The following is a 13,658-nucleotide window of genomic DNA, read 5'->3' as shown; positions in this document are numbered from 1 at the left end:
GACTCTGCCTCATCAAGGCTCTGGAGCCTCTGTGGCAGCAATCCTCCTCCTTCCTGACATTTCATTCTATTCTGTTCTAAATCAGATCCTAATTTACTCTATTCTGCCTTGTTGCCAATGTTGATTCATTCAAATGTGTGTCTCCTATTCTTTCTATATGGTTTTAGGCGGGTAAGCTTTCTTTCCTCATTGGCTTGAGCGTTATAAACAACAGTTGCTAGGCAACAGCGATGTGCACCTTCAACTATTGGTGGGCGATATAGCGATCTTAGATCGTGAAGGATTTTAACTTGCTGACGATCTGCCAAAGCAGAGAGATCGTAGAACCGGGCTAATGTGTTTATTTTATCATGCTGCAGTTTATGCTCCCACACAGACGCCCCTCCCCCCCCCCCCCCCCCTCTTCTCTTCTAGTCTACATCTACAGACAGCGACACGGAGAGACGTTAACAGTCAGAGACAGACAGGTTGGAGCTCAGACAGACAGTGAGGGGAGATATAACCCCGGTGTTTCAAATGTTGCTGTCGGTGTTTTCTGCTCTCTCTCAGTTTTTAAAAGTTACTTATCAAGCTTCTCCACCTGAAGCTCACCTGTTGTGATAACTGAACCTATAGGGATTACACTAAACGACGTTACAAAGCAGCAGGCAGGTGAGAGTGAGTAACCATGGTGACTGTCTGTCTGTCAATCAACAATGTCCCGCCCCCTCTATGAATTAAACTCTTCGGTCAGTAAAACTTACTTTGATCATGTGTCACAGAATAAACACATTCTGTATTATGTTTGATTATATATAAACTAAACTAAAGTTAGTCCAATGATGTCATAAAAAACAACAAAGTCTGCAGAGCCTGTATGAAGCTCCAGCTGGAGGAACTCTGCAGGGCTAAAACAGAACAGAAACACTTGAAGTCTACATGTTTTTAAATGAATGCATCACTGTTTTTCTTTGTCTGAATTCTCCCAGGTTACTTTGATATCACGCTGAGAAAAGAAGGTTTTTCAATTCACCGTCAGAAAGTTGAGGCTAATGTGAAGCACCCTGTGACACAAACATAAGAGCTGTTATATTACACTGCCAACTATCCTCTCCGTGTTTCTAAACGTAACACCAGCTTATTGATAATATATCAGTAACAGCTGAAGCGTTATCTCTACTCGCTCTATCTTCAGACCTAAACTGACCCCATCACAACATGAACCAAACAAACATGTCTTCTCACATGATGTGAACACGATCAGTGAGCCAGACTGTCTCTGCATCGCTGGATTATTTGAAGAGAAGTGACAGATCGGATCAAATATCCGTATCTGGTCTGATATTGATGTAATTTACATGTCGGACTGACGGCGCTGATCCATGTCACCGATGAAGACGGATCGTTGGGTGCTTTCAATGTTATCAGCTCACAAAGTCTCTCTATGAAGACGTTCAGACAGAACTGTAAGAAGTGTCCATAAATCGTCTCCATGACGACGTTCAGATGAGATAGAGCATCTCCTTCTGTGAGATCAAAAGTACAACTCTTACACTTCAGTTTCAACCTTTTTAATTTGAAAAACCTGACAGTTGTTGCTGCTTCCTGTTTGCATGTGAAGCCAGCACAACGTTCAGTTGTCTGTGAATCATTTGAATTAGTATGCAGTGTCTGGACTCTGTTCCTCTCCCTCAGCTCTGGGCTTGTGTCTCAGCGGTTGTCGCAGTTTCTCTGCGCTGGCCGAGTTACCGGACACTCATCAGATCCTCAGACAAACCTGCAGAGACTTCGCCGACAGAGAACTGACCCCCATCGCTGGCAGACTAGACAGAGAGCATGCCTTTCCCCTGAAACAGGTACACACACACACACACACACACACACACACACACTCACTCACACACTCACTCACTCACTCACTCACTCACTCACTCACTCACTCACTCACTCTCACACTCACTCACTCACTCACTCACTCTCTCACACTCACTCACTCACTCACTCACTCTCTCACACTCACTCACTCACTCACTCACTCACTCTCACACTCACACTCACACTCACTCACTCTCACACTCACACTCACACTCACTCTCACACTCACACTCACTCTCACACTCACACTCACACTCACTCACTCTCTCACACACACACTCACACACACACGTTACTGTAATTGAGTAGTTTTTTGCTGTACTTACGACTTTTTAAGTCGTTTTTAAAATCTGTACTTTTACTTAAGTAGGTTTTCTGTTAAGTTCCGAGCGATAAACACATTTAGTTCGGGAAAGTCTTTCACAATAAAAGTCCCTAATTGCCATCTCTGATGTGCTTTTATTTTGAAAAAGACATGAGGAAGTTGGGTGTTATAAGCTGCTGTAATTTAACACATCTCAGATGTGTGAAAATAAATACTTCAAACCAAACAGATTAGTCAGAAGCTTCAGGAGCTAAGAGGTAAACAAACAGAGAATAAAACATCTAATATTTAAACTCATAAAGGCTCATTTTAAAACAATAACTGGATTATCTTTCATCTCAGGTTTCTTTGAGACTAAACAGCCTCAGAATAATAAAACTAAAAACACTAAAATACTCTTTACACCTCTGCTGGCTACACACCAGACGATCATGAGGCCCGTTTTGCGCCCCAAACGTTCGGGGTGGTTTTTTTTTTAAATATCGTTTTGATACTTTGGATACTTCAGGAAAAACAAACAGTTCTCTTTCAGGTTCAGGAGCTGGGAGCGATGGGCGTGATGGCCATGGAGGTCCCGGAGGAGCTGGGCGGAGCCGGGATGGACTACCTGGCGTACAGTTTGGCGGTGGAGGAGATCAGCAGAGGCTGCGCCAGCACGGGATGCGTGGTGTCCGTTAACAACGTGAGCCCGGTCGGTCGCCATAGCAACGTATATTTGTGTTGTGATGTTGTCGTGTTTACCTCTGTGCGCGTCTTCTTCCTCGCAGTCGCTCTACATCGGACCCGTCCTGAAGTTCGGCACAGAGGAACAGAAGACGGAGTGGATCACGCCGTTCACCACCGGGGAGAAGGTGGGCTGCTTCGCCCTCAGCGAGCCGGGTAAACGCCACGCCTCACGCACGTGTTCACGCCCCTAATGAGACGAGGGATAAAAACTGAGGAGTCTTAAAGATGCCATTTTAAAATAAAGTTAGCCACCTGTGTCTCTAAACTGATCTGCACGTCTCCTCCAGGTAACGGCAGCGACGCGGGCGCGGCGTCCACGGTGGCTCGTCAGGAGGGAGACGAGTGGGTGCTGAACGGAACCAAAGCCTGGATCACCAACAGCTGGGACGCCGCGGCCACCGTCGTGTTCGCCACCACGGACAAGAAGCTCAAACACAAGGTGACACACACACACACACACACACACACACACACACACACACACACACACACACACACACACACACACACACACACACACACTCAGAACGCAGTGTGACCACAGAGCGTGCCCTCGTTGTGTCTGCAGGGCATCAGCGCCTTCCTGATCCCGATGCCTCACCCGGGCCTCTCTCTGGGGAAGAAGGAGGACAAGCTGGGCATCAAAGCCACGTCCACGGCCAACATCATCCTGGAGGACTGCAGGGTGCCGCTGGGGAACATGCTGGGTCCTCGAGGTGCAGGATTCAAGATCGCCATGGTAACTAGAGCAGCCAACATGTCGGAACGAGAGCTGAATCCTTTGCCAAATAAATTCTGATTCTGATTCGGTTAGAGGATTCAGATTCCCCGCCTGGTGAGTCGTTAAAGACCGTATTCAGGAAACGCAGTTGACAGCGGCGTGCTAAGTGACCTGCAGCGAGCACGTGTTTTGTCTAATGATAACATTACGATTAGTGAAGTCTTCACCTCTCTGCCCCGCTCAGCAAACTCTGGACAGCGGGAGGATCGGTATCGCCGCTCAGGCTCTCGGTATCGCTCAGGCCTCTCTGGACTGCGCCGCAGACTACGCACACAAACGCATCGCTTTCGGAGCGCCCATCGGAAAACTGCAGGCCGTACAGGTAACCACGCACCTCATCAGTTTTTAGAGAATGGAAACAGGATCTTTGATGTTCCTGCTTCATAGATAAATCATCTTGAGTTTTTTTCCACCTGGTTTAGTTCAAACTTGCCGACATGAACGTGGCGGTGGAGAGCGCTCGTCTGCTCACCTGGAAGGCCGCCCTCCTTCGAGATTCAAAGAAACCTTTCACAAAGGTAAAAATCTCACTTGATGCTTTGTGTAGAAAACTGTCTTTGGGTATCACATTTTGTGTTGCTTTCCCTTTAATTCTGTGTTTTATTAGTGCTTAGTGCTCATTGGTCCAGGAGCAATCCATCATAGCAGTCTCCAATTATATTGTGTTTAGCGTTAGCTCCTCCCTCTTTTATAATGGCTTCTCAGTGGAATCGTTCTTTCTGGCCTTTCTCCTGGACCAAGTTAGATGTATAGACTGGTTACAAGTTTCCAGAGTGGTATTGTTTGCATCCTTGTGGTTCCTTTGTGTGCGTCTCCCTGACAAGAAAGTAAGTTTTATCTATTTGTGTGTATTTAGTACATTTCTGTAATATTTTGATACAAATCGTTGAGATGTCATGTCTGCCTTGATTCCCTGAGCTCAATTAGGAGCAACAAGAAACACCTGTGCTGGCTGCAGCAATCAGCCACAGGTGAATGAGATCAGGTCTCCCATAAAGGGAAGGAGAGTTCACTGCTCAGTTTGCTCTCCAAAGGACGAGACCTGTTCCACCTTTCTTTGCCGAGTGCATCCACATGTGAGTTATTGTTTCAGTAAGTGAGTTTAGTGTTTGTTTGTTTGTTTGTTTATGATGCATAGGCAGACTTGATTTATTGTTTAATTGATTCATCCTCTGTTTACTGAGCCTGTTTAGAATTATTGAACATTATTTTGTTAACAAGGCAAATCATTAATTGTTATATTTTGTCTCCGAAACAGAAAAAAAACACTTGACAAATTAAGGAAAAAACCTTAAAGTGGAATCATTCCCATGCCTCAACTCAACTTTTGATGTCAATGAGCTTCAGCCCTCAACATTTAGGTTACACCTAAAACACAAATAGATAAAACCTACTTTCATGTCAGGGAGACGCACACAAAGGAACCAGGCCACCAGAGCTATAGTGAAAACAGTGCAACGGCTTCAGGGGATTTCGCCGAAGGCACCGAACTTTGTAATGGGTGATTTTATTCATTGTAAACCAGAGAAGTCCTTATGTAACTTCTACCAGTACGTGACCTGTCCGACACGTCTCACAAAAACACTGGACCTTTGCTATGGATCCGTGACAGGAGCGTATAAATCCCTTCGGAGATCTCCGCTTGGTACGTCTGACCACTACGTCATCTATTTGGCTCCGTCCTACAAATCGGTCCTGAAGAGGAACAAGCCAGAACAAAGATTGGTTCCGGTCTGGTCGAAGGAATCGGTTAAATGTCTCCAGGACTGTTATTCTTGCACAGACTGGGACCTGTTTAAAGTTAACTGTACTGACATTGATGAGCTCACAGAGACTGTGTCAGCTTACATCACCTTCTGCAAGGATTTGGTCATCCCCCAAAAATGAGTCTCCATCTATCCAAATAATAAGCCATGGATTTCTAAGTCTGTCAAGAGCACAATTATCCAACTAAATATCAGTTTTAATAAAGGGGATATGACTCAGTACAGGGAACTACAAAAACAAAATAATATCGAAATAAAGCATGCAAAGCGTAGCTACAAGGACAAAGTAGATGAAATGTTCATTTCTGGATATTCACGACCTGCATGGGAGGGTGTGAAATCTATAACGGGGATACAATCTAAGAAATGTACAATCTCCCTTGATGACAAGCTTGATGTTGAACTGTCCAATGAACTGAACTTTTTCTTTAATCCGTTTAACGACCGCGACTTCAGTAAAGAACAGTCAACTTTTAAAAACGTTTCCCCAGGGCAGGCCAGCATCGATGTTGATGAGGGCATGGTCCTGAGACACTTCCGTAGCGTCAAGGAAAGGAAAAGTCTGGGACCTGATAGAATTGGAGGGCGCATCCTAAAGAACTGTGCTGTAGAGCTGGCAGGGATCTTCTGTTTTATCTTTAAATTGTCTCTCCACATTCACAGAGTTCCTTGTTTATGGAAAGATTCCATAATTGTACCTGTGCCCAAAAATCCTTTTCCTAAAGCACTCAGTGACTTTAGACCTATAGCGCTTACCTCTCTTGTAATGAAGTAATTTGAGAAGCTTGTAAAGGACTGACTTTTAAAAACTGTGGAAGCAAATTTGGATCCATTACAATTTGCATATAGGTCAGGTAGGGGTGTTGAGGACGCAATGGGCACTTTGTTAAACACAGTCCTGACACACCTTGAGGGGGCGAAGTCCCTCACACACCTAGTTTTTATTGATTTCAATTGCATACAACCACACATCTTAGCAGATAGGCTCAAGTCCATCCACAACATTGACAGTGGTCTTATATGCTGGCTGATGGAATTTTTAACAAGAAGGTCACAGCGTGTGAGAGCAAATGGCATCGTATCAGATGTTCTTTATTCCTCCACTGGATCACCCCAGGGATGTGTCCTTTCTCCCCTTTTATTTGTACTATACACAAATGAGTGTCAAAGCAGACATGAGAACCGGCACATCATCAAGTTTGCAGATGACTCGGTGATCGTTTCCCTCCTGAGCACTGATGACCCAGATCACGGCCCTGTCCTGACTGAATTCACAGACTGGTGTAGGTCATCCTTCCTGGACATTAATGTCCTAAAGACTAAAGAAATGACAGTGGATTTCAGGAATAATCCCTGTTTTTATTAACAACCAGGCTGTTGAGGTGCTGCACCAGTACAAGTACCTGGGGACTATCATCGATGACAAACTCACCTTCGAACTCCAAACTGAAGCTGTCTGCAAAAAAGCTCATCAGCGTGTGCACTTTCTGAGGAAGCTTAGGAATTTTAATGTTGACAGCACTTTTATGAAGATGTTTTATTCCTGTTTTATTGAATCAGTTTTAACATTCTGCATGGTGACCTGGTACGGATCACTCAGCATCAAAAACCGCAAAATGTGTGTCAGAATCTCAGGATCGTCCCTTTCTGACCTTTCTTACTTATATAAAATAAGGTGTCTTAAGAAAGCTCAGTCAATCTTGGCAGAACAAAGTCATCCTTTGTCCAAGGATTTGAAGTTGCTGCCGTCAGGCCGCAGAGTCAGCCTGCCAGCATGCAGGACAAAGAGGTTGAGAAACTCATTTGTTCCTGCTGCCGTCACCTTTTTAAACCACTAACTGTGTGTTGTGTTTCTTATCTATTGTATTTATTTACAGTCCTTTCTATGTTGTTTGCTCATTTCGGGCTGTCTGTATGTGTGTGTTTTTACTGCTGACTGTAAAACAAATTGCAGGGATAATAAAGACAACCTTGAACCTTGGTCCAGGAGAAAGGCCAGAAAGAACGATTCCACTGAGAAGCCATTATAAAAGAGGGAGGAGCTAACACTAAACACAATATAACTGGAGACTGCTATGATGGATTGCTCCTGGACCAATGAACACTAAGCACTAATAAAACACAGAATTAAAGGGAAAGCAACACAAAATGTGATACCCAAAGACAGTTTTCTACTCTTTTTTTTTTTTCTCCAGTTTAACAGACATGAACCCTCTTTTGTGTTTTCCTGCAGGAAGCAGCCATGGCCAAACGCGCCGCGTCAGAAGCCGCCACATTCTGCTCTCATCAGGTAAGAAGAATCGACCACGCAGACGGTTAAGCGTGCAGAAAGAGACGGGACGTTTTTAACTTTTGGTGTGTTTTGCACTTTTCCATCAGGCGATCCAGGTTCTGGGTGGGATGGGCTACGTGTCAGACATGCCCGCTGAGAGGCACTACCGCGATGCTCGCATCACAGAGATCTACGAGGGCACGAGTGAGATCCAGAGGCTGGTGATCGCCGGCCAGATCCTGAAGGAATACCAAGCATAGACGCCGCACGCCACAATATGGACGAGTAATAATCACGCACACTGGGACATCACCTCATTCATTCAGATTTCAAAGGAGCCGCGTTGATCGGGTGAGACCTCATTTGAGTTTCACGTGATTGTGCGTGCCCGTTACCTCCGCCGTCTCGTGTGTCGTACTACAGGAGACGCCACTTACTGTTTGGAAAAGAGCGCCGGTGACTTCAACAGCGCCTTCCTGAAAAGTTGAGTGATTTTCAATTTGACGGATGGAGCGGATGGAGCGCTCAGAAAAAAGACGCTGGCGTTTGATTTTTCTCAAGGCGGCTGCTTTCTCCTGAGAACGATCTCAGACGCTGGTGCTCAGAAAAAAAAAAAACACCAGGTGGACACGGGGCCTTCGATGTCATTTTATAACACATCTCTGCAAAGAACTTTAAAAAGCAACTCATAAAAACGTCCCCTGTCGACCTTATTTTACTGACTGACATGTTGAGTAATTTCATGTGAATGTGAAGAGCTGCAGATTAAAGCGTCACTTTCCCGTTGTGGTTATATCCATAACTTTAGAGCGCTCGCCTTTTAAATGAAACACATAGAAATGTTGTGGTTTGTAAAAGACGAAACAGAAGCTGTGTGGTTGACCTTAAAGGAAGAATGTGCAACTTTTTTTGATCCAGTAGATGTCGCCCATGAGCTCCAGAATTAAACCAAAACAAACTGCTGTTAGGCCACGCCTCCTCCAGAGACACACCTCCAACCCCCCCGTCCCCTCACGCTCACAGGAAGGAGTTGTTGATTAAGAACGCACCATAATTAAAATGGTCCTTATCTCGAGCTGCAATCACCTGTGTCCTGCATTGTTGTGTTAGCATGCTAATGTTAGCGCTCTTTAGTTAGGTCGTAGCTTCACATTTCATGTAAACTGACACAGAATGAGCGTGATCTAAAAACTCTTACTAACATCCAAATAATCAGTGAGTATGTTCTTCTTCTTCTCTCTAGTTCTTGACTAAAACAGCTTTTATACACAAAGGGAGGAGCCGGCCGTCCCGTCCATGTAAACACGGCTCTGACAACAACACAGCCAGCGGGACTCGAGCTTCTCCCTCATTGTAGACAGTCATGACTCAGAGACACATTTACACAGGACAGACTTTATGATTTATTTATGTGGAACATGTCGATCATTCTTCCTTTAAAGGTGCTAACGATGTTCAGGTTATCTGCAGTTTGTAAACGCCACTTTTTCTCCAATATTACCTGTCAAACATTGCAGAAAAAAAGTTCCTCCAGGTGTCGCCTTTTCAGTGATAAACATCCAAAATGTAGATTGTAAAAGACGAGACGGACGCTCCAGGCTCGACCTTAAAGGTGCTCAAAAGTTCTGATTATGTGGAGAAGAAAAGCTTGTGTACTGACCCTTTAAGATCCAGTCTGCCTACATGAGGAAAAACACTTCTTTTTTTTCTTGCATTTTGCAGTTTGGCCAGCAGAGGGCGACGGCATGCTTTCATATGTGTTGACCTACTTTTTCCTGCCTCACAGATTCACAGAAAGAGTGGAAATAAAAGCCAGAATGTGCAGATGAAAAAAAAAAAAACCTCCTTCAAGCTGGAAGTGAACAAACATGTGATCACTTTATGAAACGGTTTGAAACACTGTTTTCTTTGTTTTTCATCTCAGACTTCTTGTGCCTCGGTAACGTGTACATATTTTACTGTAATTTATAGTGTGATGATTAAAACATAATTACAGCTCAGAGGAGTGATGGATTTTATTTTAACATTTAGAATTTAAAGAGGTGAAAGAAGATGTTGGACTGAAGTTAAAGGTCCAATCAGTGACCGTCCCCTCCCCTCTGTGCTCCCTCTTAAGCCACGCCTCCTCACTTACATACACGAGCGCCGTCCCTCCAGAAGTGGACCTCAGCTCATCTCTGTCATTGTGTAGAAACTACGTCGTCTCATGTCTCATTCAGCGGTCAGTAAACTCACAGTTTAAACTCCTAAAGTCATCAGTGACGCTCTTTGAGTGTGAGCTAGAGCACGCAAGAGGTAGAGAGCGAGCAGGGAGACAGGGAGGCATCTGATTGGTTCATCAGATTGGTACCTCGTGGCAGACATTGGTCAAAGTTTTTACAGACTTACAAACTGATACAGATGATGGATTTTCTTTGTTCCTTTTTCAGAGAACATGAGTTATTAATGTCTGTCAGGACCTAAAGACAATTTACACCAGAATCTGAAGAAGTGGATCTGGAGGAAATGACCAACCCTGACTTTAAATAACGTCTTAATGCAGCACGTTAAATAAACCTTAAAGGTGGAGTCAGTAGCATCACGTTCTATAATTTAATCTTTGAACACATCAAGTCAAACTTCCCCTTCAGGACTTTTTCTTCTTCCTGTCCGACCTGACGGACGAGTCGGAGACGACACCGATCGTCTTGATCTGAAACTTTCAGACGTCACAGCTTTAGACTGGAGTTAAAGAAACACCTGAATGAATCAGAATAACTTTATAATTACTGACAGAGACAAACTCCTCCTCTCAGGAGAGACACTCCTCCATGATGACATTTACAAGATCAATAAAACACAACAGCAGATAGAAAGAGGGATTCAGATCAAGTGTAGAAACTTTACTGATCCCGAGGGAAATTCAAAGTATCCAGTATCAGGTTACAAAGACGTACATGACATGAAACATTTGTGACAAATTAACCACAAACAGACGCCCCCCCCCCCCATACATATATATTAACCTGAAAAAAAAGATTTAAAGAATCCCCCTAGATGAATCAAACTTAAACTGTGCAATTAAAAATATAAAAAAAAAAAAAGAAAGTCGTAGCGACTATATGACATATGAATGAAATGATAAAAAGATTAAGTGATAATAAAAGAAAAAGTAAACATATGAAGTAAATTATAAATTGATTAAATGATAATAAAAGAAAAAGAACATATACGATAAAAACAAATTCAACAATTGCATAACTCTTTCTGATCTCTCAACAACTGTGGAGTGATTTCAGATCACCGTGTGCAGATTATAATCTCTCCCTGCAGGGTAATAACTCCAGCACACAGAGATACAGACGATGATGCCTTCAGGGACTCCTCAGAGTTCAAGTGAAAAAGAGACGACAGTTAACCAGTTAACACGCTGAGCAGATTATATTTAAAGACACTCCAACAAACCGACCAATCATGATCATCTTCATCATCATCATCATCATCATCATCATCATCATCATCACATCATCATCATCATCATCACATCATCATCATCATTACATCATCATCATCATCATCATCATCATCATCACATCATCATCATCATCACATTATCATCATCATCATCATCATCACATCATCATCATATCTTCATCATCATCATCATCATATCTTCATCATCATCATCATCATCTTCATCATCACATCTTCATCATCATCACATCTTCATCATCATCACATCTTCATCATCATCATCATCATCACATCATCATCATCATCACATCATCATCTTCATCATCATCATCACATCTTCATCATCACATCATCATCATCATCACATCTTCATCATCATCATCACATCTTCATCATCACATCATCATCATCATCACATCATCATCATCATCATCTTCATCACATCTTCATCATCATCATCATCATCATCATCATCATCATCATCATCTTCATCATGTATTAGATCTTCTCTGGTAAAATCTTCAGTGGGAGTTCATCACCAGTGATAATGAATGGAAACATCCTCTCAGTGTGTGTGTGTGTATGTGTGTGTGTGTGTGTATGTGTGTGTGTGTGTGTATGTGTATGTGTGTGTGTATGTGTGTGTTAGTATCAGGATCAGAGAACGACAGCTCTCCTCTGTTACAGTCCAGATTCACTCTGATCCTCTGAAGCTTCTTCTTCACTGAGAGTTCAGAGACTGGATATGGTGGGGAGCATGCTGTGTATTCATCATCATAGAACCATATTGACCAACATCCAGACCGTATGACTCCCTTCCTCTCTACAGACTCTGCTAACACTCCCAGTTCCCAGTGTGTACTGTCTCCAACCTGGACGTCCCAGCTGTGAGTCCCTGAGTTAAAGCCCTCAGAGCCCAGGACAGAGCAGTAAGTATCAAACCTCTCTGGATTATCAGGAAGCTGCTGTCTCTCTCCTCCTCTCACACAGGTCAGATCTTCAGACAGGATGAGTTCTGGATCAGCAGTGTTTGGGTCCAGAATGACCGGACTGTAGGAGACCATGTCCTTCATCTTGTTCCAGATGTTGAAGCTCAGGTTGCCCAGGTGTTTGGCCTGGTCTATCAGAGCTCCTGAGGGCAGCTGTGGATCCTCCAGCAGGGGGCGCTGCTGGACTCTTTCCACTGCAGCCTTGTAGTTTTTCAGGAATGAGACGTCTTCAGCTCTCAGCTCGTCCTCTGTGTCTCTGACTGTGTGTGAAAGAGCTGCTATCTCTCTGCTCAGAGCCTCCATCTCCTCCTTCATCCTCTGACTCTTCTGCTCCTCTTCCTCCCTCAGTGCACACAGCCTGGCCTCCTCTTCCTCTTCTAGAAACTGGTGAAGCTTCTTAAACTGCTCCTTAATCTGCCTCTCTGTGTGTCGGGCCTGGACCTGAATGTGTTCTGCTGTTTGATCAAACTTCACTTTAACTTCTTTAAAAACATTTAACTTCTTCTTTACCGGCTCCAGAGTTTCCTGAAGTTTCTTCTTGTGTTGTCCAGCAGCTTCATCGATGGGTCTGAATCTGTGCTCAGAGTGTTTTTCTGAATCTCTGCAGACGACACACACCGGCTCCTGATGGTCCAGACAGAAGAGTTTGAGTTTCTCAGAGTGCAGACTGCAGAGATCCTCTGAAGCTCTCTGATCTCTCTCCTGCACAAAACTCTCACTCAGGTTCTTTAAAGCAAAGGCAGGAGGTAAGAAATCCTTTGAGTTTCTCCTCTTACAGAGTGGACACTCCTGGTTCTCCTTCTCCTTCCAGCAGTTCTTCACACACTCTCTACAGAAGCTGTGGCTGCAGGACAGCATCACTGGATCTTTAAAGATGTCGAGGCAGATTGGACAGGTCAGATCTTCTTCAAACTTGGACGCCATTTTATCTCAGAGTCAAAACACGCAGCAGAAAAAAACAGGAAGCCACTCCCCGTCCCTGAGAGTTACTTTCACTTTGAAACTCTCGTTCAGTTTGTGGATTCAGCAGCAGGTTGAAGTGTTTGTATTCCCAGTATTCCCAGTATAACAAGTACTCCCAGTATCCCCTCCTCCTCCTCCTGTCCTCTCTCAGTGGAAGTCGTGCTGGTTTGTGTCTGCAGGTCGGTCCGTCTGTCAGCGTGTGTGTGTGTCTCTTCAGGGTGAGGCAGAATAACAGCCTGTTTCCTGGTTTGCCTCAGGTGAATCAGGTGAGGGGGCGGAGCTTCTTCAGAGCAGGAACACAGAGAACAGTCTCATTTCACTAAAGGTGAACTTCAAATGTCTGCAGCCTCACCGGAGATGAAGAATGATTTTTAATCATGTAAGAGTATTTAGACCATGGAAAGCAGTGTTTCCCCTCGGTGTAGAGCTCTGCAGGGGGGGGGATAGTTAAAGGAATAATGGTGTTCATGTGTTTCTTTTAATGACAGAAGTCAATGTAACAACTGAACAATTATTTCAACTTGTAACA

At 44.0% G+C, this 13,658-nt stretch overlaps 2 protein-coding genes across 2 annotated transcripts; one reads left to right on the top strand and one right to left on the bottom strand.

Annotated features, from left to right (window-relative positions):
- The first annotated feature begins 1,674 nt into the window (after window positions 1-1,674).
- LOC110003938 (short-chain specific acyl-CoA dehydrogenase, mitochondrial-like) lies at window positions 1,675-7,984 on the top strand. Its single transcript, XM_065965850.1, has 9 exons — window positions 1,675-1,835; window positions 2,712-2,861; window positions 2,947-3,058; window positions 3,193-3,344; window positions 3,474-3,644; window positions 3,871-4,008; window positions 4,109-4,204; window positions 7,686-7,742; window positions 7,832-7,984. The coding sequence occupies exons 2-9, from the start codon at window positions 2,730-2,732 to the stop codon at window positions 7,982-7,984; spliced, it is 1,011 nt and encodes a 336-aa protein (XP_065821922.1). The 5' UTR covers window positions 1,675-1,835; window positions 2,712-2,729.
- Window positions 7,985-10,468: 2,484 nt separating this feature from the next.
- Window positions 10,469-13,331, bottom strand: LOC136183150 (nuclear factor 7, brain-like). The gene is made up of 2 exons (XM_065965275.1): window positions 11,816-13,331; window positions 10,469-11,771 (listed from the first exon to the last, which is right to left on the bottom strand). The coding sequence occupies exons 1-2, from the start codon at window positions 13,088-13,090 to the stop codon at window positions 11,676-11,678; spliced, it is 1,371 nt and encodes a 456-aa protein (XP_065821347.1). The 5' UTR covers window positions 13,091-13,331; the 3' UTR covers window positions 10,469-11,675.
- Window positions 13,332-13,658: the final 327 nt, after the last annotated feature.

Source organism: Labrus bergylta, chromosome 17 (assembly GCF_963930695.1).
Source record: "Labrus bergylta chromosome 17, fLabBer1.1, whole genome shotgun sequence".
In the NCBI taxonomy this organism is placed as follows: Eukaryota; Metazoa; Chordata; class Actinopteri; order Labriformes; family Labridae; genus Labrus; species Labrus bergylta.
This window is presented reverse-complemented; position numbering and strand designations above follow the sequence as displayed.